Source organism: Artemia franciscana, chromosome 1 (genome assembly GCF_032884065.1).
Source record: "Artemia franciscana chromosome 1, ASM3288406v1, whole genome shotgun sequence".
Taxonomy (NCBI): Eukaryota; Metazoa; Arthropoda; class Branchiopoda; order Anostraca; family Artemiidae; genus Artemia; species Artemia franciscana.
Window position 1 is genome coordinate 53,002,591 of NC_088863.1, and position 18,543 is coordinate 53,021,133.

General features: G+C 36.4%; 1 protein-coding gene across 1 annotated transcript in view; it reads left to right on the forward strand.

Annotated features, from left to right (window-relative positions):
• The window catches only part of LOC136031330 (arginyl-tRNA--protein transferase 1-like), an 88,131-nt gene extending 76,835 nt beyond the window's left edge, over positions 1-11,296 (forward strand). Inside the window, exons 6-7 of the mRNA XM_065710816.1 lie at positions 8,720-8,972; positions 11,058-11,296. Coding sequence (XP_065566888.1) covers positions 8,720-8,972; positions 11,058-11,204 — 400 coding nt within the window. The 3' untranslated portion in view covers positions 11,205-11,296. The remainder of the gene's footprint in view (positions 1-8,719; positions 8,973-11,057) is intronic.
• The last annotated feature ends 7,247 nt before the right edge of the window (positions 11,297-18,543 follow it).

Below are 18,543 nucleotides of genomic sequence, written 5' to 3' on the forward strand. Positions count from 1 at the left end.
GCATAGCTTTTTCAAAAATTTTACTAAACACTGATAAAAGAGATATGGGACGATAATTTGCAGGATCATTCCTTGATCCACCTTTAAAAAGGATGATAACACGAGCACGCTTTAGAGCACTTGGGAAGACACCATTTTCAAAAGAAAGATTGACAAGTCTCGTGAGGGCACACACAATGACAGGAAGAATGAACTTGACAACCTTAGTCGGAATACGGTCTGGGCCAGAGGATGAAGAACCCCTCAAACAATTGACAATTCTGGCTATTTCAGCTTCAGCGACAGGTTCCAATGCCATTGATTTAGGACAAGGTGGTCCTAGATAAGACCTAAAATCAGGTAGAGAAGAAGAAGGACTTACAGAAGAGGCTGTAGTTTTGCCGATATTAGCAAAATAGGAAGTAAACGCATCTTGAACTTTTAGCTCACCCTCTACATTTTTCCCGTCAATCACGACACTTGAAGGGACAGAAGGAGGCAGAAAAGATGGCCTGATAACAGAATTGATTACTTGCCATGTCTTCCTGATGTCTTTACCGCACGCAGAGAATTTTCTATGATAAAATAATGATTTAGCCCTTCGGCAAAGCGAATTGTAAACTCTTCTATAAGCTTTGAAAAGTTGAAGCCGAGAATCACGCGAAAATGGCTTAGAGCACCTGTAAGCCTTCCAAAGATAATTTTTCTTCCTCCAACTTTTAAGAAGTCCAGAGGTCATCCAAGGATTCAAAGGGGTTGTTCTTTTCGATGCTGGATTCGACTGGGGTGCATTACATGTATCAAAGATAACTTCTTTCAAAGAATCATAAAACGAATTAAACAAAGAATCTATGTCAGATCCATTTTTAGAAATACTCCACGAACGACCTGCCAACCGTGACCTAACAATATGCAAGCCCTGATCATTAAATTTTAAAGAGGACAAACCAGCTTCTTGGCTCCTCCTTGGCAACGAATCGGAAAAATCATACATGGAAAAAACAGGAAAATGGTCTGAGATATCACTCATCAATATAGAATTTCGCACCAACGTCAGAGATGAAAAAATATTATCAAGCAAAGAAGCGGTAGTGTTAGTTATGCGAGTTGGAATGCATGCAGAAGGTAGTGTTCCACAAGCGAGCATTGTCGAAAGAAAATCCAAGGACGAGGATGACCTCCGGTCACACAAATTAAGGTTGAAGTCGCCCATAATTACAAGTTCACATGAATGAAGTTGGATTATTTCCAAGACCTCATCAAGAATCTGAAGGAAAGAGGGAACAGACCCACTAGGAGACCGGTATATATTACCAACAATCAAAGCTATAGCTTGGGTTTTAATCTCAATAAATATGGATTCAAAAATTCCTTCTTCATTTTTTGACAGGTCATGTCTAACAGAGTACGGAAGACATTCCGAAACATAAACAGCAAGGCCACCTTTAGCCATCCTACTTCGATTCAAATATTCCATCTTGTACCCAGGGAGATGCAATAGAGATTCGTTTTTTGAATCAAGGAAAGTCTCACAAAGACCAATGAAGTCAGGGTGGCCACTACACACTATTTTTTTCAACTCATCAAACGAAGAGCAAAGACCCTGAACATTAAGCTGAAGTACAGAGAATCTTCCATCTAGTTTGGATACTCGATCTAAATCAGATACGTATTTACTACTAACTGAAAAATGGGGATTTGATGGTGATTTGTTAGACTGACCTACTGAATTATTTATCAAACTAAGAACATCAATTGGGTTATTTTGAAGATGAGATAGTCGCTCACCCAAGGAGGAGATGTCACCCAAACTAGAGTCAGACAAATTAAAAAAAAAAAAAAAATACAAACTATGATCCATCATGCGCCACCCTCCACCCAGCTTGGCATCTTCATAACAATGACATGTGGACAGCAACTAGGCAAACAGAACGATGAACTCATTTTTTGTGAAAAAAGAAATTGAAACAGAAAAAATAAAGGCCAAAAACAGAAAACTTGAATAAGAAAAAAACTTGTATACAAAATGAAAAACAACAAAAACATAACTAAATCTCCCAATCCAGGAGAAAAATTTATATATCATAACTTACGAAAAAAAAACCAAAACAACAACAACTAACAAACATCAAACAAATCACTAAAAAAAAAATGAACAAATCACACATATTACTCATCACCTCCGACTATCACAGCGGGGGAGGGAACCACAGAGGTCGCATTACTAGATAGTTTAAAGGGATCAAAACATGAGTCCTCTATTCGCAACCAAGTCTTACTCTTTGAAGACTTTTTCGCTTCAATCCATACACTAATCCCTTTCGTTATTACTCGGGTTTCAGCAACTCTAGTTGAAGTGTCAGATGACGTACGCAGATTATAGCCGAAAGATAGCAGTTCTTTTCTACAACGTGCCAATTCACGCGGGAGATCGGAAGTGATACTTTTTCCAGATCCCTTCAGCCTACCACAATTTTTCATAATAGCGTCTTTATCTGCTAAATTAGCCAAAGTCACGAAAACTGGCCCGGCTTTTAGTGTAGTCCTAGACGTTGCCCTAGTATTAGAGCCTGGTGGTTTATTTCCATTCAAACGATAGCACTTGACGAAGGGCATTGAATTTGCGTTACTGACTCCTAATTCAGAGAGAAACTCACGAGTAGCATTTTCTGAGTTACCACCTTGAACAGCTGGTATACCGTGAAGTAGAATATTCTGTCTTTTTGAAACAAGTTCAACTTGAAGACAAGACTTTTTTAGATTTACTACTTCGGTTTTGAGAACCGTATTTTCTTCTTACTTAATGCAGATCCACAGACTTTCTTTGGGCTCAATCGTGTCGGTTGACCTCGATATTGGATGCACGTTGATGCCTTTTCGACAATAGCAGACTATCCCTCTACCTGTATTCTCTTCCAGATTTTGTTCATTCAGATAATAATCTTCGATACTGAGCTCTTTGACGGTAGGTAAGTATCTGTAGTTTTTTGGTTTAACTTCTACTATTGCCACAATATCCGGATTTTCCAGTTTGATAACCTGCTTTGCTTCCTCCATTTCCCCTCTGAGCATTCCCTAAAAGTTTCAGCTTAATAGCCTTAACCTCAATAGTAGTTGTTTTCGCAGCAATTGTAGTAGTGGCGATAGTTTTAACATGCACATGATGCCTTTTGGTTAGTTCAACATCCCCCTCAACATACTGTGAAAGTTTAAACTTAATATTCTAATTGTTTCTGCTAATATTCCTTAAATGTCCTTTTGACAACCTGTTTGCACCTAGTGTTTTAGCCGTAGCAGTAGCAGTAGTAGTACGCACATAGGGAATTTGCTTAGTTGAACATTCCCCTCAACCTGGGCTGAAATTTACAATTTAAGGCTCTAAGCCGTTTTTTAAATATTCATGATGCACGCTTTTGGAGGCCTACATGTACATAATTTGTTTTGATTTAGTTCGACATTCCCTAAGCCTTACCCCTAAACCAATGTCCCCAATATTCCCCTAAACTTTAGACTTTCTGGACACCTGGGGTCAAACATGACCCCTTTCCCAATACTATATGTAAACAATACTTTTTAAAATTACTATATGTAAACAGTGTGCCAATTGCATAACTAACAACCCTTTTCCCAAGGACTGTGAGGGTGTTGTCGTCCCCAGAGGTATAGTTAATGGTATTTTCAAGTATGCACAATAAATTGGATATCTCAAAATGTTAATCGGATGTCTTTGGGCGAATTAGGGGCGTGTGTGGAGGGGAACTGCTTGCTCTCTAATTACTTTTAAAAGAACAGTCTTAAAAAGAACACAAGAACTTTAATTTCCAATGGAATGAGCTCTCCAAAGTCAACGACACCTCCTTCCGTACGAAATACCTTGATGAAAAGAAAAAAAATTGATTGTAAATAAAGCCTTCAAATATAAAATATGTAAAATTTCGTTGTGGGTAAGGGTAACTATTTGGAATTCTAAATTACCCTCACTCCTTCTGAAGGAGAGTATTCGCAGTCTCAATGATTCACGGTATCACCTTTGCTCATAAGGTAGATCTGCTTGAAAAGGTTTCCTTGCTCTTTCAAAAATGGGTTCAAAGATGAAAATGAATTTTTTGCCGATCTTTATCCACATATTGCGTTTTTTGAAGTGCATTTACTTCAAAAAAGACAGGAAATAATGGCCGTGATGGGGGCAAAGAATATTTTATACCTATAGCTCAACCATTATATATAAAAAATAATTTTACCTTGTGGTATTGTATGCGAAACTGACATCATTTAGCTACTCTGTGATTATTTTGCTACTCTTTCTCATATTTCAGTTCGTGAATTGAAACAGTACCATGAAGTGCTTAAAGGGTTCCTCTAAACTTTGATATAAATCATGAAGAAAAAAATGCAGAGACATACTTACAGTGACATACTTATGCCATACATACAATGACATACTCACAGTGAATACAGTGACATACTTGCAAAAAGAAGAACGTTTAAACTTTACAGAAAACGATGATATGAATCCGTTTTATGAAGCTTAATTTCTGTTCGTCTTTCGCTTTTTTCTTTTAAGATGTCTATGTCAAATTTTAAGGTATAGTATTTAGGAAAAGCATCCAGCTGGATGCTCGAAGACCACCAATTTCAGTTCTGGTTTACCCTGGTAATAGCATTATTACGAAGATTCTGTTCGTTGCCGCCTTTAGCCTTTAAGTTCATCAAGTCAAAATCAGCGCTTGATATACAATACTGCAAACTTAACAATTTCTTTTGTGACACACGATATTTTATTGCATAGAAACAGATTGGAATTATAATTCGGATTAGGTCCCTATCCAACTGAGCGAATAACATCAATTAGGTTACATATTTATCTCTGTTCAAGGACTGTTTTGGAGTTGCTGAAGCCACCCAGATTGGAAATTCCCGGTGTGTCAAGATTGCTTTTAGTGATCAAGGGTCTCTTATTTCGGCTCTTAGACTGGGGTTGAAAATTGAATACGAACTGTTCCGTGTCTGTGAATTTAAGGAAATTCTGAGATGCTGTAATAAATTCCAGTCTCCTGAACATATAATTGCTAACTGCTAACCTAGTTAGCAGTTAGCACTAAATAATTGCTAACCTAGTATCTCCCATAAATGTGCTAGATGCTCTGGTCCTCGGGAGTATTGCAAAGACGCCCCATGTATGGATCTGATAAAATGTGCAAACTGTGGTGATGATCATGTGACATTTAGTTTTCCCTGTCCTCGTCTCTAGGCTCTTGTTAAGACCGTTATAGGGCGCGTTCATAAATGAACTGTTACTAAATTTCGGTGTGTTCGGTTAACATTAATGGGACTAAAGACAAAGTACCAAGTCTGAAGCAAAAGTTGAGGCGTTTTGATGTCCTCCTGCAAGAACACTTACTTCCTGCCTGCAGCGTGATTTTTTACAAAAGAATCGTGATCGCATTGTGTTTAGTACCAATGCTAGACGGACTCGGGGTATGCTTTCTGGTGGCCTCGCATTTTATATCAGACGGACTCCTGCAAATTTATCACCGGTGTGCTACCACTCATCTGAGCATTTTCTAGCTGTAAGAGTTGGTGACTCTGTCCTAATTAATGCTTACCTGTCGCATGATAGAAACCCGGTACAGTTGTTCTCGAGTTTTGCCAAGTCTTGCGATAAGCTACAGGGTCTAATTAGCGGAATTGAATCTCTTGGGTATTCATGGCCTCTTGCCAGTGATCTAAATTGCAACATTCATTTATCATCCAGTCGATATGAGACCCTGGTAAATGCTCTACCAGCGGCGCATAGGATTATAAATAAAGATTGCAGTTTCTCATGTATCCATAATAGTGGAACAGTTTCTAATTTGGACCATTGTGTGTGTTCACCCCCTTCTTCATTCCTCTGATGTTCATGTTAACGATGAGGAAAGAGACTATGACCATCTCCCTCTCAATTTAGATCTATCTATTAGCTCTGCAATCAGTTTCGGTGCTCCTCCTAAGCCTAAGAAATGGATTTGCAAACGTAATTGGGAAAATGCAAATTGGTCACTCTATTTTTCGACTCTCGCTTTTCTGCTATCCACTATTTCGGTGCCTTATCATCTTCTGGCGCTGGTTACTTTGTCAGTGATGCTCGTGGTAAGTTAAGCTCTTACTACTGTAATATCGTTTTTTCAATTAAATAGGCTGAAGCAATAGCTGTTCCGTTGATTCGCGTGTGACTTAACACCCGTAAGACCTTTTGGAAGTGTGATGCGGAACTTGCAAGTTTTTAGCATCAAGCAGAGAACAAAATCCGCTCATAAGCGTCATCTTCGTGCAGTTCGGTTTACGGGTGCTGAATTTCCGACTAATGGTAAACAGTGGCAAAATGTGCTGAATGCGTCGAAACTCCAAAAATCTATTCTTCTAGTGATGTTATTCCAAGATTGTCGTGGATTAAATATTATACACGCATCTTTTCCGTGATTAATTATGATGCTCTTAGCCGTTTTACTGCTTTAGTGGCAAAGGTTCGTCCTAATAGTGTGAGCCAAAGACATGTTATACCTATTGATAAATCTACTATTGTGAAATCTCTTCGACGGTTAAAGTCAAAGTCAAGTGACCTTGATCGTGTTTGTGCGGCTCATCTAGATCCGAAGTCAGCTGAACTTCTATCGCATCTTCAGTTATTATTTCAGATGTGCCTTTCAAGATCTATTGTTCCTGATTAATTTTTATGTGGAAGTGTTACTTCTATATTAAAGAAATAAAAAGATCTAAATTCGTGTAATTCGTATAGGACAATTACCGTCGACTGTACTCTAAGTAAATTATTTGAGTATGTTCTACTTCCACATATCGATGAATTTGTTAATTATGAGGCTAACCAGTTCGGCTTCGGGTCAGGTCTGAGGTGTCAACATACTCATCGTGTTTTTGTGCAGCTTATTAGCGAAGCCACTCGGAGTAGTTATAGTCTTCATTTTTGCACCCTTGATATATCTAAAACATTCGAAAGTGTTTCCTATGCTCAAGCTTGGTATGCTCTTAGTCAACTTGGTGTACATGTATCTGTGATTCTGGTTTTGAAGTTTTGGTATTCAAATTCTTATTTAAGACTTAAGTCAGGAAATGGTGATTTTTTCGAACATATACCAGTCATGTGTGGAGTCAGACAGGGGGAGTTCTCCCTCCTCATATCTTTAATGCTTCTATTGAAAATGTTTTGTCTGGTATACGCAGTTCTTTTTTTACAGGATTCACAGACGTATCATACTTAGCTTATGCTGATGAATTGTATCTTATTAGCCGAACTGAGGCCGTTTTAGTGCATTCAGTCCGATCCGTTGCTAATGCATTTGCAAGAATTGGAATATTGCTAAACGAGATAAATGTCAATTTCTTATATTTAATGGAATTAGTTCTTCTCATCCTTTGGATTGCTGTTTTTTTCCGTACCACAAGTCACTTCTTTTCGATGGCTTGGGATTCCTGTTTGCAGTTCTGTAAGTTCTTTTCATTTTCAGAAAATTCGGGATAGTCAATTTAAGCTTAAACTGAGGTACTCCAAAATTGTTGGAAATCGTGGACATTTACGGCGACAATCACTTACAAAGTTGTACTTGAATTTCTGTGACCATTCTGTGTTATTTTGTGCTGGGTTTTATATGCTTCTGAATAAAGGTGATGTAAAGACGGTCAAGACGGATTACTATTGGTATTGTAAGTTCTTACTTTATTTACCATGATCATTTCGGAACCGAAGGTTAATTAGTAAATATCAGGCAATGGATGTTGTTCTCTCAGTGGAATATTCGTACTTTTATTACCCGATTCTTATTTCCAGCATAGAAGGAAGTTCACAATGAATTATGAGAGTAGAAAAATCAAATGCTTGTGATGTAATGGGTTTAAAGGCGCGTTTACGTAAAGATGATTGTATGTGCTTACTGTTAACGCCATTTGAAAAAGCGTTGACAAAAAGAAATAAAACCAGGTGCATGATCAAGAAGTAATATATTGGCCAAAGTTACCTAAACTACGAATTCGGGTGAACTATTGGAACGCGACTGGCCTCCCTCCCCTCCTAAATAGTAATGGTTTCTCACACTTGTTAATTTTTGTTGCGAATTATAAGGGGTAGTGTCGCTTCATTATCAAAATTAGATATTTTTATTTTTGTTACACAATTTCTTCTGCGATAAGAGAAGTTAGATATGACATGGTTAAATGTATTGTGATTTTACAAATTTGCTGAAAGAAATAAAAGTTCTCATAAATACTGTAAAAGTTGATCAGACATTAAATCCATTCAAAGTGTGTCCTTTTTTAGTTCATAAAACGCTCCATTTTTGATTATTGACTCAGCTAAAATAGTGTATCGTGAAAATCATGAGAATCATAAGGAAAATTCTAGTAACTATAAACGTTGATCTACAGCATAGTTTTTTACTAAATTCATTTATGGGAGTCTAAATGTTAGTATTTTTGCGATTACACATTTGGTAATTACGACTTTAGGCAGTTATACTGAGATCCAACCTGGGACAAAAACTCTTATGCTGCTAAATAAGCAGCTTAACCTAACTCCCCCTTTCTCTGTAAAGCCAACTCCTTGGCAATTGCAATCTCTATGTGCACTGCCAATTAATATAAAAAAACAAAATGTTTAAAATTTGAATGTACTATCAAAATTACATTATTTTAGTAACCGAATCTTTGTTTGGAAGTTCTTTTAGATATTAAAGATTTGTTATTTTAGCGAATTGGCTTTTACTCAGAATCTTTCTAAAGTGATACCAGATATCAAGTGGTACTACTTGGGGTTTTACATCCACGACTGTCCAAAGATGAAATACAAGGGACAGTACAGCCCATCTTTTTTGTTGTGCCCAGAAACCAAAACATGGCTGCCAATCGAGAAATGTGTGCCGATTTTGGACAAAACAAAATATGCAAGGTTAAATCCTGATCTCAACGCAATGGATGAAGAAGAAAATGTGGATTTGAATGAGGTATGTATTTAGTATCCTTCCTAAATTTAATTCAAAGAAATATTTTATTGTAAAGTGCTATAATATCAAAATTCATAAATTCTTGATATCAAAATTCTATTTGAAACTTCCACTTTAGAAAAGATTGTGTGACATTAGCATGAAAAAAAAACAAAAAAACTGGCTAGTGCAAAGTTAATCCCAAGTTTGACTAATTTGGTTGACATTTGTAAACCATCTGCTGCTTCAGCCTAAGGACCCAAGGGACTGCTGCTTGGGACCTTTTACCAAGTTAATCTCAGCCTTTTACCAGTTAAGCTGGAAGTGCACAAGGAGCAAACCTGGGAGGGAAACCTTCGCAAAGTGACTGGAACCCAGATTTTTGTTTTTAATGTAGTTCAATAATGAATTTACCCACAAAATAACTTTCGGTGCACTTTAAGGGTAGTTGCGCCCGTCCTCATCAAGGTAGTGGAGAACAGATTGGTAAAACCATCCAATTGATTTATGTTTTGTAATCTTTTATCACTCCATTTATATTATCGTCACGAAAGTAAAATGACATAGTTTCAACGAGCTTAGATCCAGGATAGTCGCCCGAGATTATAACTCTTACTGTTGAAGATTTTCTGTTGAATGAAATCCAAAGAGAGCCTACTTCTGTCGATAGGATACTTTGATACTCAAATCCCCTCCCTACAAAGGACTGGTCTGCGGCAATAATATGGCAAAACAATGAGCTTAGGTCGCACTTCCCATCAATTTTGGTGTATATACGACGTTTCCTTGTATTAGAAGGAGTTATCACGAAAATTTTGATATCCTCATTTATATTCTCCTCATTTTTCACCTCAGAATTTAGATAGCTGTTACGTATCATTCTTACTTATTGTGAATTGGAGATTTAACAACCATTCTGGTGGTTGTCCTCGCGAAAGGAAATGATGGAGTCCTTACAATATTCGGATCATATTCGAACCCCCAAAGATACAGCGTGAAAATTACGAATTGGCTAAAGCCCTGATGGGACAAACTCGCACTTCTGAGTCAAACTTTAAAACAAACATAAATATAAAAAATAAACAAATATGATGAGATTTATGAGGAAAAAATAGATTTTTAAGCCAATATGTAAAATACATTCAAAACAACTAAAACAAGCATAATTTATAAAAAAGTTAAACCAGTTAATAAAAACACAAAGAGGAGTAAACGATGGAAATGTAGAGGGAATCAATGGGGATGGTTTATTAAGTTTTGTTATGGTAACGAAGGGAGACAAAAATTTTAAGGAATTTAGTGGCAGAAAAAAGGCTATACAAACAGAATGTTTAAAATCAGTAAAACGAACTTTACACAATTACTGGTAAAAAGGCGAAGGGGTAAGGATAAAGGTGGGGCATATTGACTTATATAACCCATCAACTATCTAAGGGGGACGTTTCTTGGATGTTTTACAGTGGAAAATAATATTGAGGATAAACGGGGATATTTTTCAAGCATAACGATGGAGGTCAGGTCCAATGGGGGGGGGCTACTGACAAGAGAAGCTTGAGTTTGTCTGGAGACTATAAAAAGTAGTATTTGTGAAATGTAACAAAACTGACAAACATTTCGCTGTAGGACATCTCAATTTTTGTAGATGTTTAAAGAAGGAAAGTCTGGTGTTTGTGCGTTGTAAAATATAGTTAATATGGTAATCTTTTTTTAAATCACTAGAGACAGTAACGTCCTGGATCATCAACAAAGTTATTTATATTCAAGTAATTCATATTAAAGCTGTATATTATTACAAGGAATAAAATTGGACCAACAGTTCTTCCTGAGGCAGAACATTAGAAGTCGCAAGGGGATTAGATTATACAGTTAGGTATTTAGCTACTTTGGTTATATTAGGGAGGAAAGATGTTATTATTCTGATTAAGTAAGGGTTAAATTAATTTATTTCATATTCTGTCAATGTGAACAACATAGTGGGCGGTAGGAAATAAACAATAACTTACACTAAAACTGAGTGCTCCTTCATCATGAAGTTCTGTTATTTACGGTTTGTAAAGATTCAAATCAGTTTCGGTTAGAACTTTATCGATTTCTCTTTTTTTCTAGGTCTTGGTGCTGTATGAAAGAACCATGATGAATTATGCTGAGTACAGAAGTATATGTGTTGATGCAAATGATGAATCTGAAGTCAAAGAGTATGCTAAACTTGTTGGATCTAGCGTGGCAAATCGAATGCTTCTCTTCCGGGAATAAATTTAAGAGTTTTTATTTATTTTAATTTTAGTAGTTTGAGCGAAAGGTTTTAACCTGAATGAGGATTGAATAAATTTTGTTTGACAGAAGAATTGACACACATGATGTTTTGATTTTAGTTGTTTTCTTTTTCAAATTCTTATCTACTCTGCAGGGCCGTATTCAGGATTTTTTAGGGGGTTTACAACAAAAGACCTTAGAAAAAGCATCAAAAATTTGTTTTTATTCATTTCTGTTATGTTTTTACGAGCCGGGCAAACTTTTTATTCAGGGAGAGGGGCCGTTACGAGCCGTTAGGACATGATCGATTTCAAAGGCTTCATATCCATTTTGATCCAAAAAATTATAAGAGATAGAAAATAACGGAATTGATCATTTAATTCAGCGTAAAAACTATTGTCTGTAGCCTAAATGGAAAATTCAAAGTCGTGTAAAAAATCAGCTATTCTTCAAAATCAATCTAAAGTTATTTTATTCGCTAAAAAATGTAATTCAGAGGTGTTCTGCCATTCTGGGTATTTTTTTCTTTTCGTTTTTTCTTTTTTTAATGTCTTATGCATAGACTTACGAACCTCAGTTACCTAGTTACCGAAAATGGAGTTTTATCCTAAAAATGAATATATGTTACTGCATCCGTTTTCGTTCTCACCGTTATTGACTACCAAAAAATTAACCAAGAACAATATTATTATTCGGACTTGGATCGTTCGAAAAGGAGCGTTCAAGGTTGGGTTTTCTAAGTTCTTTATATTGGCTTTTGCTCTGAATGGGTTTCGAGCTGCAGAATAATTTCACTCTCAGATCTCAAAATCTTATGAAGTATTTTTATTGAATATTATCAACCTTTTATGGACATGAAGATGCATTTTCAAGTGGAAATTGTTGCAGGAAAATGAAATGGGTATTATAATCTCATAGCAAGAGAAGCCAAATAAAAATTAATTCCTCCATTGATCAAATGCAGTTGCACTGAGATAATAAATTTTTACTATGAAACCATTTGTTGTCAATCACATGAGTAACGGTTCAACATAGTTATTATTGAATATATATATATATATATATATATATATATATATATATATCAGATAGTATCTTTATAAACGAGCAATAATTGTATATTTATGTGTTTTTTCTCGAATACGGCTCCAAATTTTTTTTGGGAAAATTGGTATTTTGGGAAATAATCGCATAAAAAATGATTTAGATAGTTCAGAAGCCTGAGAAAATTTGTTAAGAGCCTTAATTTTGGCTTTTAAAATGACCTCTTAGTACATCATATATGCATTTCTTATGACATCATATAAGCAATGAATAAGATTGTTGAGTCTCCAGCGCATCGGTTATTTATATAATACAGGAAGGCCCAAAAAAGAAAAAATTTGCACTATCAATTGCGACATCTTTAAGGGTAGCTAAAGCATAGGCCATTGCTAGATTGTCTGAAGTAATAAAAATCCAAAAATGAAGAGCAAAGACACGGGTGATTGGAAGATATGCGAAAATGACAATTAGAGCATGTCAAAGCATGTGAGCGAATCAAAAATGAAAATGAAGAGCAAAGACACACGCAATTAGAAGACTTGTGACACCGAGGTTGTGAGCGAGTCAACGGAAATCAACCTGGACAGCGAGAATCGATAAGTGTCTAAACTGAAAATGACTAGATTTGGGATTTTGACATGGATAGGGTCACCAATACCTATCATACCTTTGTTAAAAGAAAACAAAGGTTCGGCGATATGCATTTCATAACGACGAAATACAAGCTGAGGTAAAACGAACCAAACAAATTGAAAGTGAGATTGATGATGATTAGGTTTGGATCTGACATGAATAAGGTCATCAATCCCTTCCATACCTTTGAAAATCAAAGACCTGGACTAAAGCTTTTGTCCCACCACCTGAACAATTAAAAGAAACAAAGGTTCGGCGATGTGTCTTTCATAATGACAAAAGATAAGCCGAGACAAAATTTAAATATAAATCAAAAAATCATGATTTTACAAAGGCACTGCTTCTAATTTAAGGTCCATCTGAACGTCATGGCATCAAGAAAAGGCTAAAATTGTCTGCGTTTAGAAGACAAGTGACAATGAGAATCCATATATAGAAGTGTTATATATATATATATGTATATATATATATATATATATATATATATATATATATATATATATATATATATATATATATATATATATATATTATATATATGTATATATATTTATATTTGTATGCATATATTTAACATGTATATTTATATATTTTATATCAAGTTTTTTCTCATGAATGTAAAGAGTGATGTTAAATTAGAAAACAAACGGAAATTATCAAAATATTTATAGGGACTACCATCCCTTCATACCTTTAAGCTAAAGTATAGCTTGCGCTTAAGAAACAATCCACTTTGTGTTCTATTTAATAAAATACTTTGACAATACGAGCAATGCTCCTTCATACGTTGCAAACAGCCGAAGTATGCATACATTTTTTGGCTGTGGGGGGATTTTCTGCTGGGGGAAATCTATGAGGAGAACTTTCCTTCGGGGGGGGGGGGTGCTGAACTTTTCAGGGGTAATTTTAGGCTTGGGAGGAAATTTGCCAGAATTCCTATAAGAAGTTCTTTTTATTTGTCTTGCCTTCTCTTTACTGACTCATTTTTAGGCGGGATTAAGGGTGATTGGGCGGAGTAAATTGCAGTACATATGTTTTGGACTTTAGTTTCGGTCCGCACAATAGATGAAAACTGGATGGATATAAATAATATAATTATTTATATGTTCAAATGAGTTGCAAATTCGGGTAATAACTTTCTAACATGATTCATTCCTAAAATGTGTTTGGATGTCGAAATGTTCAAAACTAGGTGGGAGGTAAAACATATGCATCAAAAACTATGTTTAAAATGTTTATTTATGAATGTATGCACAATCAAGTTAGCCTGACATGTTTACACGCTTTCAGATGTTCTTTAGATAATTGTCAAAAGTTTTTTCAACACTGAATTTTTTTCTTGGTAATGATTCCTATAAGACGTTGAATTTTGAAAAATATCCCGGTATATTTGAGCTCTTTTTCTAAATATTTAGCGTATGAAACAGCGAATCGTTGCGAAAACGATTTAAAGTAGTGGATTGCTGCCTGTATTTGCTTGAAAATGAAGAATTTTCTATAATAATTGAAGCTGCAAAATCCACTCCAAAATTTTGGAAGACTAAAGCTAAATAGGGTATCGAAGGGCAAGATTGTTCCCCCAGTAATTTGAACGTACGTAAGAACTTCAGAATCGTTCCCCTCCCTAAATTCTAGAATTTATTGTCCCTTCATGCACTAATTATGTAATAAAAGATTTATTTTGATTATTCCCCCTTCTAGCGTTTTGATGGATCTTTTTTTTGTAGTTTTGCCTAAGATTTATTAGCACCTGTTTAGCTATTACAGAGCGATCTTATAATTATGTGATTTGTTCTCTCTCTCTGAGCATTTACATACTTATTTAAGGTTCTGATGAGACATCGTTTCTGATGAAGAAAGAGTTGGCTAGTAGTACCTGGAGTGCCATAGTCTCTTGGGGCACCTTATTCTACGATATAGCCCCTTGAGATCCTTATGTTGCCTGTGGCCCGTAGACAATTTTTGCCAAATTGTCAAGCTGACGCTTCTCCTCCGCCTTAATGGGCCAGGTCCCACGTCCAAATAAAAAAATATTACAAGCATGCTAATTAGATCCTGAGCGTTGATCCTGAACGCATGACAGTTGACTACCGATGATTTCCATCTTCTGCGGATCAATGTACAATCGATCTGGGCAAAGATATGGCGGTCTCTCGATTTTCATATAAAAGTGTAGGCATTCTTCTGGTGAAAGTATGTGTTCGTTATGGATAGGTTATTATGAAATGCAAGCTGAAACAGCCACTTGCCATTAGGATATCTAGCACCACGTCTGTGCGATCCAATAATAGTATTTTCGGAGCGGTCCAGTCGGGGCCAATGCTGAAAGTCCTCCCACCCTCCTTTCTGCTATCTCAAGGATATGTTATGACAAGTTAGCCCAACTATTCTTGAGAGATTTCTGGCTTCCACTTTAAACGAAAGGAAAGTCAGTGAACATTACTTCAATACTTAAGAATTAATTGACCACAATGAAACTAGGACTTCGTACATTCTTTTTGCTTGCTCCCATTTTTCTATTGCTTGTCCCAAAGATTGTCCTCGTCGACCAACCGTCTAGGTCAAAACGGAAATGATGTCCCCTGAATGGGATGAGAAGATGTCGAAAGGAGAAATTTAAGGAAAATGGGAACTTCTTGGGATGGTGTAAAGAGGGAGGCTCTGAATAGATTGGCTTGGAGGAGGAGGGTGCCTAGCTGTGCAGGCCTCAGGGGGTTCGGTGCTACATTGAGTTAGTAGTAGTAGTATTTTTCTATTGAAGGTCTAATGGCTTAAGAAACTACGAGGAAGAGGGCAGTTCCGCTGAGTCAGGATTTTCAGTGGAAAGTAAATTTGATCTATAAAAGCAAATAGGTATTGAGGAAATAGGCATTGTGTCAGCATGGACAAATCTTCAGTCATTGCCTTAATCCACTCCAGATCTCAAGAGATTACAGGAAATAGAGACCACATAAACCAAGAAATAACTGTAAAGACGACAAAAGGGTCTATGACCAGTAAAAGAAAGCGGCGAGAAACAACACAAATACGAAGAATATTTCGCTCGCAGCGTCTCCAGCGTACAAAAAAGAAAATAAAACCAAAAAATATAAATAAAAGTGTATATAAACTAAAATTTCTCTTCAATTTCATTTAGTGACCATAGACCCGTTTTTCTTCTTTATATTCATTTCTTTGTTTTTGTCATGGCTGGCCAGTTCGGCTTTAGATCTTTTAGTAGAGATCGCATGAAGTATGTTTTTCATACATTTTGCTATCTTAGCCGTCATGGTCTTACTTTGAGGAATATTGACGAATTAGGAACACGTACAAACCGTGGTAACTTTGTATAACTGATGAATGAAATACTTAAGGGTGACGAAAAGCTGAAGGTCAAGAAAATAGCACCGATTAGGTTACTATTGCAATCATCGAATGATGCTGTTACACTGATGCTGCACGCAAGAAATTATTGTAGGCAATGCATATTATGTCTTGCAAGACAAGATCAGCTAATTACATCCCTGTTTTTTTTTGACGAGGCATAAACCATTTATAGACAAGAACAATCCTTGAGTTTTCTCATCGGGTACGACATCGTTAAACTTTTGTGCTTCGAGGTAATTGATAGTTTCGTAAGTGTAAGTGATAGTTTCCTTTTCGTAATATTTTGACTTCCTTGTCTGAAAGAGACATGGGGGGAAGTCTCCCTTTCCCTTGAGTCTCCTCCCCCAAAATAAGTTTATATACGACTAATACGTCGAGTACACGTAATTGGTACGAATTGAGACTTGGTATTTAAAGCGCTAGTTGTTACGCAGTAATTAAAACATGTTTCTTTGGCCTGAAAAGTGAGATCTTAAGATTCCATGCGCGCCCTCCCTCTCCTTAGTCCCCATATAATGGCTCTATGTGAGAAAGAAAGAAAAAATATTTATTATTCTAAAGAACTCTCATCTAATCCACAAACCTTCAAACGGCAACATGTGATTCATGAACTATTATCTAAAATGATTGCTTTTTTCCTTACTTAGGGATAGTAGATGACGTTTAAGCCTTTGTTTCGGGGACCACCTTGCTTTCCTAGTCGAGCCCAAAAGCATATCGGGAAGTGACATTGCTGGAAACTCAAGAATTTGTCCGTAAAATAAAATTGAAAAGGAACTTTTTCTGAAAACTGGAATATTTCCCGTAAAATCCTGTATCTGTCTATATTGCTCCTTGCCGCTACGCTGCTTGTGCGGTTTCATTTTTTAACTCATTCAAAGTTATTGATATCAAACAGCTCGTGGTATCGAGTTCTAGGCATTTACCCCCGAAAAATACCCCCCCCCACTCATGGAAAATACACCTCGGAATATACTCCCCCCACAATATACCACTACCCCCTCTGAAAACACCACCCGTAGAAAATACTTTCCCTGTAAAATACCCCCTGTGGAAAAAACCACCCGTAAAAACCCCCTCCCCGCCCCCGTGAAAACAGAGTTTTCCAAATTTGATAATTTTATTTGAGTTGTGTGTTTTTTTTTTTGTTTTTTTTTTAGTTTCGATGAGAAGTGCTAAGGAAAGTGAAATAGAGGATATCACACACCATAAGTATCTTAAAAACTAAGTGAGAAAAAAAACCAGTAAATCCGTTTTTGTCAAAAAGCTTTCCATATTAACTTCTCCAATTTCGGCAGTAGTGAGCGCCAAATTAGAAAAAAAGTAGAATAAAAAATGTAGGTGAACAATCATCAAAATTAAGCTAAAAAGTTGTGGCACTAAAACTTTAAGAAGGTTTAGCTTCCCATTGAAAGCCTAGTCGGTTTTGAGAACCAACAAATTCTTATTGTTTAAAGTTTTACGGACGAAAGTGTTGTCAATTCTTGCCTTAGACCTTAGATCCACCTGAGTTTCTTCGTAACTTCGGTCACTACGCGCTGGTTTGTTTTCAGCCGGATTTCTGTATTAGTGATTTTCCGATGGCAACTGATTTTGAGGATCCTTCGAAGGCAAATGTTTTCGAATCCAAGCATATTTTTATCCAGTTGTTAGTTGAGTTTCCAACAATCACTGGAGTAAATCAATATAGACAGCACATTGCTTTTGAACACTCGCAATTTTAAACGAAGTGAGTACTTGTTGCTTCTCCAAATCGGTGTCAGTCTGTTGAAGGCGCCTGATGCTTGTCCAATCCTTTTCTTGATTTAAAATGCTACATCTCCAATATTCTCTACTCAGCTTCCTAAATATTTAAATTCTTGGACCTATTCAACAGTTTTATCAGAGCATTGAAGAGCTAGGGGGAGCCAGATGTGGACATACTTTTTGATTTGTCGACGTTGATCGACAATCCGACCTCTCGGGTTTTTTCCTGATATTTCACCGAATAGCATCTGTAATCGATCTTTGGCATCTTCTAGCAGTACTATATCATTTGCAAAGTCAAGATCTGCAATTTACTTGCTTTTGACGTTTAATCCATAGTCTGTAGACTGCCTGAGTATGTAGTCCATTGATATTGGAAATAAAAGTGGCAATAATACACATCCTTGTTTGACACCAGTCATGATTTTGAAATATCTTGAAACTCCGTTTTCTGTTCGCACACAGCATTCTGTTTCTTCGTACAGGACGATAATCAGTTCTACTATCTGGGGGGTTTTCCATGGTGTTGGAGGATTTTCCATAAGATTTC